This window comes from Thalassophryne amazonica, chromosome 6 (genome assembly GCF_902500255.1).
Source record: "Thalassophryne amazonica chromosome 6, fThaAma1.1, whole genome shotgun sequence".
Taxonomy (NCBI): Eukaryota; Metazoa; Chordata; class Actinopteri; order Batrachoidiformes; family Batrachoididae; genus Thalassophryne; species Thalassophryne amazonica.
In genome coordinates this window covers 61,569,365-61,585,509 of record NC_047108.1, presented here as the reverse complement: position 1 = coordinate 61,585,509, position 16,145 = coordinate 61,569,365, and the positions used below count along the sequence as shown (strand labels likewise).

General features: G+C 42.7%; 1 protein-coding gene across 1 annotated transcript; it reads right to left on the bottom strand.

Moving 5' to 3' along the window:
• Window positions 1-5,261: 5,261 nt before the first annotated feature.
• Window positions 5,262-12,517, bottom strand: LOC117512269 (pepsin A-like). The gene is made up of 9 exons (XM_034172276.1): window positions 12,410-12,517; window positions 11,764-11,905; window positions 11,365-11,482; window positions 10,261-10,379; window positions 9,984-10,180; window positions 9,781-9,897; window positions 9,524-9,668; window positions 9,220-9,318; window positions 5,262-5,609 (listed from the first exon to the last, which is right to left on the bottom strand). The coding sequence occupies exons 1-9, from the start codon at window positions 12,463-12,465 to the stop codon at window positions 5,472-5,474; spliced, it is 1,131 nt and encodes a 376-aa protein (XP_034028167.1). The 5' UTR covers window positions 12,466-12,517; the 3' UTR covers window positions 5,262-5,471.
• Window positions 12,518-16,145: the final 3,628 nt, after the last annotated feature.

Sequence of the window (16,145 nt, the reverse complement as noted above, 5' to 3'; positions counted from 1 at the left end):
AAAGTGTTACAGTGGTCCCTCATTAATCGCTGGAGTTACGTTCTAAAAAATAGCCCGAAATATGCAAAACCGCGACGTAGTCAGCGTTATTTTTTTACAATTATTATAGATGTTTTAAGGTTGTAAAACCCCTCACTACACAGTTTATACACTTTCTCAATCAGGCATGAACATTTTCTCACTTTTCTCTCAAACGCTCTCAAAGTTCAAACCTTAGTAGGAAAATAATACCAAACTGTTTTCAGGCCCAAACATTTGTTTGAGAAAAAAAATAGAACGTTTTCCTATAAATAATTATGATGGCATTTAGAACTAATGAATTAATTTTAACGATCAACGAACGAGGTTGGACACATAAGAAATTATTAATAGTGACTCACCAGTATGTCACAGATCGGGCCTCTGCGTCCTGGTGCTGCGCCTTTTCCCACTCACACCTGGCTGCAGCAGGTGTTTGTTTCCATGTGACAAACACAGTTATGAGTCGTTGTTGGCGCTCTTTTCTCTTCTGGGCAACAAGATTCTTATAAACAGATACGCAGAACACAGAACACTGTAAAAAAAAAAAAAAAGGCATGCAAAATTGGACTAAATACTCCGCGAGACTCTGAGGCCACGACAGGTGAACGGCGTTATAGCGAGGGACCACTGTATTCTCTTTTCACATGTCAATAATTCTTGACGTGGATATTTGCTCGCTCAGTTAATAAGACACGCCTAATCTGTCAGATTTCTTTATTTTTTAAATGTATTTCTGTATTTATTTTATTGTGACAACCGAATGGAGACGACAAAACCTGGCTGCAGCACGGGCGAATTAAGGGAATGACGAAACTACAGTTGTTATTATCAATTTCATAGTTTAAAACGATCACACCACATGAAGTTAAGCTCAGCTTTCCTTCCTGTCAGCGCTGTGATCACGGATCGTGCTCCATAACAATCCCGCAAAGGCGGGATTTGTATTGATTATTATGTAGTATAATCAGGAAAGTGTTATTTATGTAACATATGCATTGATTTGTATAATGGCACTGTTTATCATGTTGATCATCTTCATTTTTGGTGGATTCCAGCGCTGGTTCATTTTGGTGTATAATTTACGCCACCTCTCGACCTGGTGTATATTTTCAGCGCAGCGTACGCCAACGACCACATTGATAAATGCCAAGTAGCGCAGCCGTTTTGGTGTACACCCCATATACACTCAAATATCGCCTTACGCAATGTTGATACATGAGGCCCAATGTCTTTATACAATTTTCTCAAACAGGCATTAACATTTTCTCACTTTTCTCTCCTGTGTAAACACTCAAAGTTCAAACCTTAGTAGAAAAAAATAGAACGTTTTCCTATAAATAATTATGATGGCTTTTACAACTAACGAATTCAATTTTAACAATCAACCTATAAAGTTGGACACTTACGAAATTATTAATAGTGACTCACGAGTATTTCACAGTTCCTCTGACCGCGCCTCTTTGTCGTGGCGCGGCTCCGCTGTCCGGATTGGCTGATTACTCGGGTGGTATGAAAAATATTACCCATTTGCGAAAAGGGTGGATTGCTATTTATTCTTTAGTGTTTTATCCAATCATATTGGCATATCGATCATTTATAAGTATATGATAATGGCTGATATGAACCTTTCACAAACATCTGTGTTATTTTTGCTGATATGAAAACTTTTATTTCATCAAACAAATAATACAGAAAAATAGTGTTGGAAATGGTGTCACTAGATAGGTTGTCCAGCAGAGGGTACTCCTACGGCAATGTATACAATGCTTTATAGCATGGCTGGGATGCCCATTTCCCCTTGGTCACATTAGCTACAAGAGACAGAGGCAAAGTGTGGTGGCTGGGAAGTGCAAAAACACTACACTTTTACAAGAAGTCCTGCAACAAATTTACAAAGTCCCAAAAACAAATTTACAAATGACAGATTCTGACAGAAGGGGAATGTACCAAATGACAGACATTCCCCTTCTGTCACGTTCGGCATTTGGAACATTCCTCTTCCGCCAGAATCTGCCATTTGTAGATTTGTTTCGGGACTTCTTGTAAAGGTGTTCTGCTGTTTGTAAGTGTTTTTGCATTTCCCAGCCAAAGCAACCAAGTGCCATTCATTTTCAATCATAGTGGCCATTTTACAGTGACAAAAGACAAGTGGTTGCTATGCAACCAACTAGAGGGGGTCAAAATAAAATAAGACTTCGTAAGAAGTCAATTTTATGCAAATCTGAGTGATGTGACATTGCAAATGCCAATCCGAGTGAAGGCAGCATGAGTTACCTTGGTTGGTTGTTGGCTATACGAGGTCTATTAGAAAAGTATCCAACCTTTTTATTTTTTTCAAAAACCATATGGATTTGAATCATGTGTGATTGCATCAGCGAAGCTTGAACCTTCGTGCGCATGCGTGAGTTTTTTCACGCCTGTCGGTTGCGTCATTCGCCTGTGAGCAGGCTTTGTGTGAGCAGTGGTCCACCCCTCTCATCGGATTTTTATTGCGAATAAATGTCTGAACAATTTGGAGCTTTGCTGCATCAATTTTTTCCAGAAACTGTGAGAGACCTCCAGGTGGACACCATTCGGAAAATTCAAATGGCTTTGAGGGACGATTTTATGGGGATTACACAGATTAAGGAGTGCTCCAACCGGTTTAAAGACCGCCCACAGCTGCTGAGAGCACGCCGTGCTCCGAGCGCCGATCGACAGGCTGACACCCCGCTGAAACAACCATATCATTTCCAACGTGAAGGCTTTGTTGATCCGGGACGTCGTCTGACTTACACAAAAATGGCAGGAGACATGGACATCAGTACTTTTTCGGCACATTCCACTGTTACAGGAGTTTTTTTCATGGCTGTGATGAAGCCTCACAGGACATGTTCTGGCATGTCCAGGCTCATCCACAATTTCTCGGTTAGTCACATGACTGAAAACCCACCGACAGCCATCTGAAAGCCATCTCAAAGCCGTCCTGTGAGACCAACACGGAGGTGGTTTTGTGCCGCGCAATGAGCAGCACGGTGGCGCATCCGTCCACTTTTCTTTCCATGAAAAAAACTCCTCTAACAGTGGAATGTGCCAAAAAAGTCTTGATGTCCACGTCTCCTGCCATTTTTGTGTAAGTCAGACGACGTCCCGGATCAACAAAGCCTTCACGTTGGAAATGATATGGTTGTTTCAGCGGGGAGTCAGCCTGTCGATCGGCGCTTGGAGTATGGTGCGCTCTCAGCAGCTGTGGCCGGTCTTTAAACCGGCTGGATCACTCCTTAATCTGTGTAATCCCCATAAAATCGTCCCTGAAAGCCATCTGAATTTTCCGAATGGTGTCCACCTGGAGGTCTCTCACAGTTTCTGGAAAAAATTGATGCAGCAAAGCTCCAAATCGTTCAGACATTTATTCGCAATAAAAATCCGACGAGAGGGGTGGACCACTGCTCACACAAAACCTGCTCACAGGCGAATGACGCAACCGACAGGCGTGAAAAAACTCACGCATGCACACGAAGGTTCAAGCTTGGCTGATGCAATCACACGTGATTCAAATCCATATAGTTTTTGAAAAAAATAAAAAGGTTGGATACTTTTCTAACAGACCTCGTATTTGTAATTATTTTGAATGAAATTCATGTTTAAACTGTAAAACATCAAACCTGAGCTAAATTTCTTTGTCATACAGGTTTTATAATGAAATGTTAGGATTCATTGAGTTTTTATGCATACGTATTTCAGCATATATTGGTATTTAAATTTCTGTTGCTTCGTAAATCTGTATCATACCGGCCCCCAAAAAATCCAAATTGGTCAGGCTCTTATGTGAATGACTTCAAAGTGAACTCACACAAAAATCATATGATCAAAAACACCATGACAGACCGATGTCTATTTACTTATACATTAGTATTGTCGTGTGTAGAGCACACAGGGTATAACATCAGCCCACTTTCTTTTATTATATCTGCCAAGGACATAATAAAATCATCGGCGTTTATTTGTCTGTCTGTCTGTTAGCAGGATTACATCAAAACTACTGCACAGATTTTGACAAAATTTTCACCACAGATAGATATTAGGCCATGGAAGACTCCGTTAAATTTTGGAGGTGATCTGGATCCAGATTCTGGATCAAGATTACCCTTTGAAGGATTATGTCAAAACTACATCACAGATTGTCATCAGATTTTCACCACAGATAGATATTAGGTCATGGAAAACTCCATTAAATTTTGGAGTCTGTATCAATTCTTAAATTTACACCATTTTGAGAATCATCTCAAATCAGCTTGATGGATCTTGACAAAATTTAAATCACATGTGGCTATTGTACAAAGGAAGACCCTATTAGTGTTGGATGTTGGGAGTGATCTGGATCAACATGTAGCTTGTGAATTAAATATCACATTGCACCATCTTAATCAGTCGGACCATGCTGGATCCATATGCAATTATTGCATTGAGTTGTGGAATCTGGATCCAGGTAAAGTCTGGGTCACGATGTGAATCACATATCTTTTATTTTCAGTCCTCATCAACCTTTGGTGCACATCAGAAATCTCTGATTGCTATTCTTTTTTAACATTACATTTAGAACATATCTCAAAGTGCTACAAGATTTTAAAAAATCATTAAAAAGGTAGATTAAAAACATAATACATCATTAAAAAAAACAGCAAAGTTAATTAAAAGTTATTGGATTTGCTAAAAAGAAGAAAAAGAAATGTTTTAAGTCCTTTTTAAACTTTCAGCAGTCTGTGATGCCCTCAGATAATTAGGGAGAGTCAGTTGTCATCTATGGTTTGGCTTTGAAGTTTGTGACATATGTCATCCAAATGAACACTATCTGATGTCTTGCTTGATGCACCCATTGCTTATGTAGACACAGTGCTGCTGTGAAAGTAAGTAAGGCTGATTCTGATGATTTTGGCAACATGATAATGTCAATAATTCACATAATCCAGTCATGTGATAACAGGAGTATCATTCAAAGTTTCTTTCATTGTGAATGGTTTCAGGCTGTGATCGCAGATTAATGTGATTTCGTGTCACCATGTTATCGTGTACATCTGTGTTTGGCCTTATCTGCCTTACAGCCCTCGCTCACTGCGCTATTTTTGTTCTGAGCTACCTTTCAACGTCTTTGTCTTTTTTGTATCCTCTATAAGGGGTCAGGTTTTTGTTAAAGGAAAAGGGTTGAAAAGACCAGTGAAATTTTTAGCACAGCACTGTGATAAGAAAAAGTGACAAAAATGTTTTTGCATTTTGGAGAGAGTTTTACAGACTAATTCATGTAGAAATCACAGTCAGACACATATGAAAGCAAGTACACAAGACGATTATAAGTTGCTGGAATTTAATCTTTGAAAAGTAGCTCCTGTGTGTTCCGTCAATTTTGTTTATTTATTGACTTATTGTGTCATTTATTGTTTCATTTATATAGTTTCATTACGTGTATTATTTGATTATGCAATATTCGCCAGACCAACTTTCTTATTCTGGGTATCAAAGATGGCATAGAATTGCCTGATGAACACATCTCCAAGGATCCAGAGTTGGCTTGAACCACCTTGTCCAAAGCCAGTCTGACAGGTCTGGTAGTTCTGTGGGTAGGAAATGGCAAGTTTGGCATATAGCAAATTTGTATACAAATAGTACAGGACATGCAACACAAGGCCTTAAAACATGTTGTATTACAGCTCTGTGGTGTTGTCACTAAACAGCTGTGATTCAGTATCTGAAAGCTACACTTGGGTAAAAGCACAGATATCATATGAGAAAACGGCTGAGGTGAATGTTATCCTGACAATCAATTTCACACAGTTTGAAGCATGTAATCTGAGCACAAATTAAGGTACAGGATGCAAGGGGGCTGTACTTAGTTACTTCATTAATGATGGATGTGTTTGGGGTGGATTTGCGTGCAAAATGTCAGAGTACATGAGTGGATAAATTATGGGAGCAGCCACCAATGCTCCCTGAGGTGAAACAATATAATGCCTGATTCTGGCAACACCTCCTGATTCTCCATGCCCATCCACCTGATCTCATTCATCTCATGAGGCAGAGACATGACCCCCATCCATCCCCACTCCCCACCCCCCACATGCTTGATTTACTAAGATCCCATATAATGAGAGCTAAATCATATGGGCATTTCACATACTTTTGTGCGTTGGGTTGGTGTACATTTGGCAAGCGATTTACTAAGCGTGACACATGACAGAGGGTGGTAACGTGACATAGACAGCAGTACATAAATGAGGATTTTGCGTGTACTAATAACCTTCAACAAAGTGAAATTCAATCAGCCAGTTGCAGGTATGCGCAACATAAGACAAACACACATTTTAAGTGAAAATGTGCCAGCACGGACGGACTCTGACTGTTGTTTGTGAGTATGCACCGAACAGCAGTTCGGAGTATTCAGTCTTCTTGGAGTCCCTAGCTGGAATCCTGCACGGGACTCCAGTGGGGGAATCCATTGTTCTGCTGGCGGACTTCATCACACATGTGGGCAATGACAGAGACACCTGGAGAGGCATGATTGGGAGGAACAGCCTCCCTAATCTAAACCTCAGCAGCTGTTTGTATTGTTATATCCAGAAAGAACACCATGTTTGAACATAAGGATGTTCATAAGTGTACACGGAATCAGAGCACCCTGGGCCAAAGGTCTATGATCAATTTTGTGATCATATCATCTGATGTGAAATTACATGATCTGGACACTCGGGTAAAGAGAGGGGCAGAGCTGTCAGCTGAACTGATCACCATCTGATAGTTAGCTAGATCAGAGGATGGGGAGGATAGTGCAGATGAACTGCGAATGTCTGGAGGAGCCCACTATTCGAGAGATCTTTAACTCACACCTCCAGCAGAGCTTTTCTGGCATCCCTGTGGAGGTTGGAGCCAGTGGTCACAGAAGACATGCGACTGAAGAAGGAGTCTTTCCATGATATTTTATCTCAGAGGACTCTGGAGACAGTTGCAAGGTACCAACAGGCCTCAAAAGAGTGTGTGCCAACTACAGGGGCATCACACTACTCAGCCTCTCTATTAAAGCCTACTCCAGGGTGCTGGGAAGGAGGGTTCAGCTGATAGCCGGGCCTCAGATTGAAGAGGAACAATGCAGGTTTTGTCCTGGTCATAGAACAAAGTATCTGGAGGGGGCTTGGGGAGTATTCCCATCCAGTCTACAAGTGTTTTGTGGACTTGGAGAAGCCATATGTTTGAGTACCCCGGGAAATGCTCTGGGAAGTGTTGCAGGAGTATGCAGTGAGGGGGTCCCTTCTCAGGGCCATCCAATATTTGTACTCTCAAAGTGAGAGCTGTGTTTTGGTTGTCAACAGTAAGTCAGACTTGTTTCCGGTGAAGGTTGGCCACCGCCAGGGCTGTGCCTTGTCACCAATCCTGTTTGTGATACTCATGGACAGGATATCAAAGCATAGTCAGGGGGAGGAGGGACTTCAGCTTTTTGGGCTGAGGGTCTCATCACTGCATTTTGCAGATGGTGTTGTCCTGTTAGTATTATCGGTCTCTGACATCCAACACTTACTGGGTTGGTTTGCAGCCAAGTGTGGAGCGGTTGGGATGAGGATTGAGGATCAGCACCTCTAAATATGAGGCCATGATGCTCAGCAGGAAACCAATGGACTGCCTACTCCCCAAGTGAAAGAGTTCAAGTACTTTGGGGTCTTATTCACGACTGAGGGGACAATGGAGCGTGACAATGGCCAGAGAATCAGCACAGTAGGGATGGTATTGCATTAAGCTTTACCATATTCTTGTCACAAAAAGAGAGTTGAGCTGAAAGGCATACCTCTCCATCTACCAGTCGCTCTTCATTCCTACTCTTACCTATGGTCATGAGGGTTAGTTCATGACCTAAAGAACTATAATGTGGGTAAAAGCAGTCGAAATGGGTTTCTTCGAGGGTGGCTGGGGTCTTCCTTAAAGATATGGTGAGAAGCTGTCATTTGTGAGGAGCTAGGAGTAGAGCCTCCTCACAAATGACAAACTCCTTCACATTGAGAGGAACCAGCTGAGGCAGTTTGGGCATTTGGAAGGATGCCTCCTGACCGCCTCCCTAGGGAGGTGTTCCAGACCCATCCAACTGGGAGGAGACCCCAAGAACTAGGTGGAGAGATTATATCTCCACACTGGCCTGGGAATGCCTCGGGATCCTCCAGTCAGAGGTGGTAAATGTGACCCAGGAAAGGGAAGTTTGGGGTCCCCTGCTGGAGTTGTTGACTCCGTGACCTGATCCTGGGTAAGTGGTTGAAGATGAGTGAGTGAGTGAGTTGGACATTCACCAATTAAAAAAAAATGTGTCTTGAAAATGGTTTGTCACAGAGGTGCACAATGTTTGGCACAAGTCCAAATTCAGCACCCCTCTCCCTAAACTGGTGGTTTAAGGCAATAATCCTCAAATGAGCTTTCGCCTGATAAGGTTAATATATTCTCTGCACTGTCACATAATTGTAAAGGATGTGATATAGAAAGAGAATTATTTATGTATGTTTTATATGTAGTTGGTTGTCCATGGAGCTATCCACGGCCCTGACCACAGACTGCTGTGCTAACTGCTATCAGCCTCCCAAGCATGGTTGTGTATGGAGGCTACATTGAACAGACATGCACAGGACTTTCTATGAATATTTATATTACATAGTGAGACATGGTAAATTTTATTTAGGCAGTTAATCAAAAATAGCCCACTATAAAATTCATGTTTATTGTGGTGTTTTCTGTGTTAAAGAAGATGACTGAGTGAAAATAACGAAATGCATAACCAAACAGCTCACAGGGAATGACTTAGAATCAGATGTCTGCAGCTAATGACTGCGCAGCACTGGGTAAGTTCACATCAACGTTTAAGACATGTAAAATTACAGACACAATTTAATCCCCTGAAATTGCTTTTAACCTTGATGGATTGTGTTGCATGTGCAAACCTCACCTATTTGCATGTTCAACACTCACAGTCTTGTTCACTCAGGTTGATACTCCCCAAAATACTCATTCATGAAGGCAAACATGTCAAATGACACTGCACTATTTTACACATTGGAAAGATGCAATACTCAGTGTGCACCATTACTGCGCACATTTATACACTTGCAAGCATTTAATAATTCAGGCACTGTGTGTTTTAAGTGATCAACCGAGCTATTACATATAATTAAAAGGGTAAATATTAAAATAACTAACCTCAGAGACGTAGACATATGCTGGTATAGTGAAGGCCTGTCCATTGAGAGTGAAGGTCACTTCAGGCATGGTCTGGATGCTCTGGCAGTTCACTGTAGCCTGAATAATATCACACACAGAATGGAGGATTGCCAGGCAACACCAGTTTGATATATATATATATATATATATATATATATGAAAATTCTCTTAATTCATTTTGTCTGAGAGCATTGGTATTGGTTTTTCTGTCAACTAAGTTGTTTTTTCCTGGAAGTTGGAGCTGCAGATATTTAATAATTACTTGATATATTATATGACTCACTTCTCCATATTGATTCATTGCTGCTCCAACCCAAGAGTTCATGTTGTTGATTTCCGTGTTTGGGCCAACAATCAGGGAGGTACCGGTGTCAATGATGGCCTGACAGCCTCCAGAACATGCCACAATCTGTCCGTTGATAGTGACACTGTAGAATGGAATGATAGAATGTGGAAACAGTGGCATCAGGACTTTTTGTGACACTTTGTGACATAGTTGTGGTTACCATTCTGCTGAAGTTCAAATGGTTTTCTTGGTACCTGTCCATTTGGACCTGATAGTAAGTGGCAGAGGTCAAAGGGAGCCAGGTGATTTGTCCGGTGTAGTGGCTGCTGTCAATCCCCCCAAAGACAATCTCACTGCCCTGCTCACTGTTACTATGGCACACAAAGATTTGTAAATTATTTTACTGTCATGAAAAATAAAACCAACACCCCAAAAATGTTTTGTTCTATTTCAATACCTGCTTAGGTAGACTGAGAAAAGAGACTGGGGCACCAGACCCTGCTTGACCATATTGTCAAAAACAGGAACCACATTATCTGCAGCAATGGACTGGAAGGCCAGTCCCAGGATGCCATCAGCGTGCATGTAGGCCATAAAGGTAGCTTCTGACGTACTGATTCCAAACACCTGGTTGGCCACAGTAAGGCCGCCCACCTAGAGACACAAGACAGCTGGAACTCACATTTCAACAAATGCTGGTGCCAATGTTCTTTGTTTCCAAGAGTGTTTGTTACCTCTACGTTGTCACTCCCCAGATATCCTTGCATATAGCCTGTACCATATTGGATTTGCAGAGACTGCTGGCCCCATTTGAAGGTAGAAGACTGTTGTGGATTGAATCTCTTGTGGTTTTCTGAAAAGCGAAGCCATTTTCATTCAATGTGTTTTTAAAGGCAAGAATAATTTACCCCATGGTTGATCTACATGTGTGATTTAACCTTTAATGACTGAATAAACAAAGGCTGATTGATGAAAGCTGCTGCATGCAGAATTAAAACATTTCCAGCGTTTTAAAAAATGGCCATTAAAACTGATGACTAGAGTAAGCTGTTTTGCCAAAGAATGCAAGAAAAAGGCTGTAGAGTTCTGTAAATTTTTCCTGGGGGGAGAAGTGTGTGTGTGTGTGTGTGTGTGTGTGTGTGTGTGTGTGTGTGTGTGTGTGTGTGTGTGTGTGTGTGTGTGTGTGTGTGTGTGTGTGTGTGTGTGTGTGTGTGTGTGTGTGTGTGTGTGTGTGTGTGTGTGTGTGTGTGTGGCGGTGGGGGAGGGAGCATGGGTCTAGCTGCAAACCTCAAGCAAGTCATATTCACTTGAAGCTGAATGACACTGTGACATCACTGATGCACCTTTTGAGGCAACCATTAGAAAAGGTTTATTTTTGCTGTCTACAGCCAGCTTCATGTGTCCATCAAAACCTATCACAATAGAAATAAAAACTCATCTCTGACAGCAGATTGGACAGACACTATGTACCTGCTAAGGGTGAGTACTTCATAATCACTATACTTTATAAGCTTATTTTAGCTGTATATTGTTGTCAAATAAACAAATCCCAAATGCAATACCCCCCACCGAAAGCAGTTAAACTGCTGAGTTGAAGCATTTCTGGGTGCTCTCATGGCATTTTTTGTCAGGAAAATAAAATGTAATATGAACACGGGACCTTGGTGAACATCTGAATCTTGACTTTTGCTAAACCTCAGATATTATGGCTTCTGTTTATAATTTTAAGTCCTCTATCTTCCAAAGTGGCTCTCCATTTTGTTTCTTTCTCTACTTTATGGTGCTGTCAATTTGATTATCCAACAACTAAAAATAATGTCATCATTCAAATGACTCACCGCAGGCCTGGTCGCTGCAGTAGACAGAAGGCACCCACAAGTTGGAGGATCCTGTGTCAAAGATGACGGAGAAGGACTGTGGAGGGTTACCAATGGAGATCACGCCAAAGTAGGACAACTAGGAGGACAGACAGAAGAAGCATTGATGTGAAACATTATCATCAACTATGTGACAGATCCAGTGGGACAAGACGAACTGTACAAGTTTTGTTGTGTTTTAACAACAGTCACAGATGTTGAGACGATATAAAAAAAAATGAAGTTTTCCTAATTACATCTACAGCTCAGCTGTGTGTGTGACAAATATGGTATGTAGTGAATATGATCAGATGAGAGTTAATACATCCTACACTGGGCCTGTGCTTATACCCGGGGAACTTTAATTATATCTGGACTTACGTCAGCATCGTTGGTCATAGACTCAGTCCCATCCTGGATGAATTTGCTGAGTGGTTTGTATGGATGTGTCCTCCTGAAATGATCCCACAGACCTTTCTCCTGCAGGCTCTCTCTGGCAGTCTTACCCTTGATCAACGGAATTCTGCAGAGCACAAGAATATAAAATCAATTTATTTCAATCAGCTTTGCTAACGTTGCTTTTGCATGTGTTTCCAGCTAAGTAACAGCATTAAAGACAGTTAATAAATGAAAGTAATAATAACATTCTAGGTATTAGTTGATAAAATATAGTAATGAAATAGATCAATTAAATAATGTATACAAGAGCATCCGGTGTAAAACATCTGCTAAATCCCTATGTGGTGACCCTGAACCAAAAATCGGGAGCAGCCATAACACAAAAACAACATACAATATGGAATTATTATAAGTGATAAGCATTCAATATTGTTAAATACAATTTTAAAAATGTGATTACAATTCCAATGAGAAAAGATGTTAGTACTATAACACAGAATCACTATAATACAGATTTGTGCACCGTTTTTCTCAGAAACTGTCTTTCAGTCTGTACTGTTTACACATTCAGGTAATGTCACACAAATCAAAGAACACGTTCCTTTTCAAACATCCAGCTCAGACTTACCTATAGGTACATTCAGAGAGAGCCACCAGGGCAGACAGAACCATGAACCACTTCATTGTCGATGGTGACTTTACTGTTTCACTTCAGAGTGAACTTCTAAGGCACAGAATCCACCTTTTATACACCTAATCAAGGTTGTGTCTCCAAAACGTCCTTTTACATAACCACCTTTTGCTAGTCACTGATAAGAACTATGTGATAATAAGTGATAAACTGCTTATTAATTATTTTTATATCTAGAAATAAATATTGTGTTAAACAACTGCTTAATAACTGTTTTTGTAATTTGTACTTGCAATTTAAAAGCAAGTGTATTTTAGTAAGACTAATGTTTTATTGTTTTTAATGTTGTATGACAAACAGGAAAACTTTGTGCAGTATTTTGTTGCACATATCATACTTCATTTAAAAGTCAGCCCCGTCTCACTTTTTTTTTTATTTCATGCCCCTTCATGAAAAGCGCCCGCTTTTCGTGACATAGTGACACTTTTGTATTTAGAGTCTTCCCCTTCTCCTAATTTGAAGCATAACCATAGTGTAAGTGTATACTGTATGACCCCCCGTCCTTCACCCTACATTCTGTGCACCCTGTCACAAAATGAATTTGTGCTCCCATTATGAAAAATGCCCCATTTTCGTACCCTTGTCACAAACCCGTAGATTAATTTACTTTCATTACCCAGTCCCATGAACTGCCATGAGACTGGGTTGATATTAGTACTGTGTTATATACAAGTACATATTCTCACACTGTTGGGTTGTTTCCCCGGAGCACAAGAATGAGTTAAAAAAAAGTCTACAATGTTTCACAGGACTGACTTAAATGAGCTGAAAAATCACTTGAGGTGTAAGGTGTTTAATACAGTATGTAATTAATGTGCTGACATTCTGACAAGGAGATCTGATAATGGTTTGTGTTGGCAGAAAAAGTTTTTCCATGTTTGCCAAGGTGTGACCTTACAGTACACTGCCAGGGTTAGATGATAAGGCAAGGCATAAACACAAAGAAAGTTACCACTGTAAAATATTAAATTTTAATTTAATTTTTAATATTTAATTTTTAATTTTAAATATGTGCTCATTCCATTAACACAGTGGAAAGGGCACTGGGAGAGTGTGACACCAGCCGCTTCCATGTTTCTCAGTGATTCAGGCTAATTTATTCTTTGTGTACCTTTGTGTAGTGATACATAATATTTGTTACTCTGTTTCCTTGACATTTGATCAGTTCTGTCCACAGTTGAAATAATCTGAACACACAACCCTTTCACCAACTTTAATCAGTATGGACGGCAAATTGTCTTGAGTTAACCTTCAGTTTGACCCTTCAAGATCACTCAGGCTTAAAGATGTGACAATGACTTTATGTTAAGGTTTAGTAGTAACCATAGGTGGATCCCCCCCCATACACACACATTTTTTTTGGTTGGGGGGGTCAAAACCCAACCTCTCGCCCAAGTTGTGACACCTGGGCAACAGCTTAAGTAGGGGATTGCCTGTTAGCGTGAAATAAGGTGGGGATCTTGTGTCCCATGGGGCCAACATGAGCTAACAGGGGACTGGTGAAACAGGAAGTCCTTAACGGTGGATTAGGCGGACTTGGTGATGGCTTGTAACCCAGTTGCTGTGAAGGCAGATGAAGGCTCCAGAAGATCCTCAGACAATAATTGTCTGGGAGTCCCCAGCCATCAGACCAGCCTCAGGATCTGTCAAGGACTGTGTGTTAGTCAGCATGCAACAACATTCCCACAATAAACAAACCTAACCCAGTCTCACGTTTTGTTTTTTTTCGTCCTCCCATCACGAAATGATTCAAATTTTGTGATGGGGTTTTTTTTAAACTCACTGTTACTAACCCTACTCCTACCCCCAACCCTAACCATAGCCACTCCCGACCCCCCTGTTGGGAAAGTGTAGGGACACGGACCCACAACAGGGGGCGCAAAGGAACCGGACAATGGATGAGCCAATAAATAACAATTTACTGTTGTAAATGTGCACAACGGAATACAGACAGAACCAGAATTTGGATTACAGACAATTACACGAAGATGATGTGTGGGCAGGCTCGAGGATAGGAGAGCACCGTCCAGAGAAGAGCCGGACCCCACACGATTTCCACTGCCACCGGATCTGGAAACACACTGGAGACGCCAAGTCCTGAGTCCCCAGGTGGCCACCGTCTTCAGCTGCCGGATCTGGTACTGCTGGCAGGATACAGAGAAAACAGCTTGAGGTGAGTGTGTGAAGACACACCCAGTAAACAGTCTTTAGTTTCCAACGGAGGGAAAACCTCTACCTCCAATCCACAAACCCGGCACGTGCCGTATTAGTGAGTACTTATCGAAGTTTGGCGTGGGGAGCGAAGACGTCAGCCCTCCACGAACCACAAACCCAGCCTCCAGCCGCAAGCACTCACAGAAACGACTGCAAACACTACAGAAGCAAAAACTGTATGTGAAAGACACAAAAACGGCTGAGCAGTTTACCTATAGGTAGATGATATCTCGGCAGTGAGGTGGAGATGTTGTCTGGCTTTTATGGGATGGTTGATGATGATGAGTGGTGATGAGTGACAGCTGGTAAGGGTGATGAGTGACTGCTGTCACTCTGGTGGCTCCTGCGTGGCAGCAGCGCCCTCTCGTGCCCGAAGCCCGCACTTCGGGCAGGGTGCCCTCTGGTGGTGGGCCAGCAGTACCTCCTCTTCTGGCGGCCCACACAACAGGACCCCCCCCCAACAGGCGCCTCGGGAGTGTAGAAGTCAGCCAGGAGGGCCGGGTCCAGGATGAAGCTCCTCTTCACCCAGGAGCGTTCCTCAGGGCCATACCCCTCCCAGTCCACCAAGTACTGGAACCCCCGGCCCTTCCGACGGACGTCTAGGAGCCGGCGCACAGTCCGAGCCGGCTCCCCGTCGATGATCCGGGCAGGAGGCGGCGCTAGTCCGGGAGCACAGAGGGGTGAGGTGTGGCGAGGTTTGATCCTGAACACGTGAAAAACTGGGTGGATCCGCAGTGAAGCTGGGAGTTGGAGCTTCACTGCGGCCGGACTGAGGACCTTGATGATTTTGAAGGGACCGATGAACCGTTCCTTCAACTTGGGGGAGTCCACTTGTAGGGGGATGTCCTTTGTTGACAACCACACCTCCTGCCCGGGCTGATATGCAGGCGCCGGGGAACACCGGCGGTCTGCATGGGCTTTAGCCCTCGTCTGGGCCTTCAGCAAGGCAGAACAGGCGGTGCACCACACCCGACGGCAACGTCGCAGGTGGGCCTGGACCAAGGGCATACTGACCTCTCCCTCCACCACGGGGAACAATGGGGGCTGGTACCCCAAACACACCTCAAACGGGGAGAGGCCGGTGGCGGAGGATACCTGACTATTATGCGCGTACTCGATCCAGGCCAGATGTTCACTCAAGGCCGTCAGGTGCGCGGATGTCACACAGTGTAGGGCCTGCTCCAACTCCTGGTTGGCCCGTTCTGCCTGTCCGTTTGTCTGTGGGTGATACCCGGATGAGAGGCTCACGGAGGCCCCCAGTTCTCTGCAGAAACACCTCCAGACTTGAGAGGAGAACTGGGGACCATGATCTGAGACAATGTCTGTTGGTATCCCATGCAGACGTACGATGTGGTGGACCAGGAGGTCTGCTGTCTCCTGGGCCGTTGGGAGCTTCGGGAGGGCCACGAAGTGGGCCACCTTGGAGAATCGGTCCACTATCGTAAAGATGGTCGTCATG

Bases quoted from the DNA above. Each gene is read 5' to 3' on its own strand.
- LOC117512269 (XM_034172276.1), bottom strand. From the start codon at position 12,465: ATGAAGTGGTTCATGGTTCTGTCTGCCCTGGTGGCTCTCTCTGAATGT. The intron at 11,483-11,763 runs GTAAGTCCAGAT...CTGTCCTCCTAG, and splicing joins CTATGACCAACGATGCTGAC to TTGTCCTACTTTGGCGTGAT. The intron at 5,610-9,219 runs GTTAGTTATTTT...TCCTACCCACAG, and splicing joins CATATGTCTACGTCTCTGAG to AACTACCAGACCTGTCAGAC.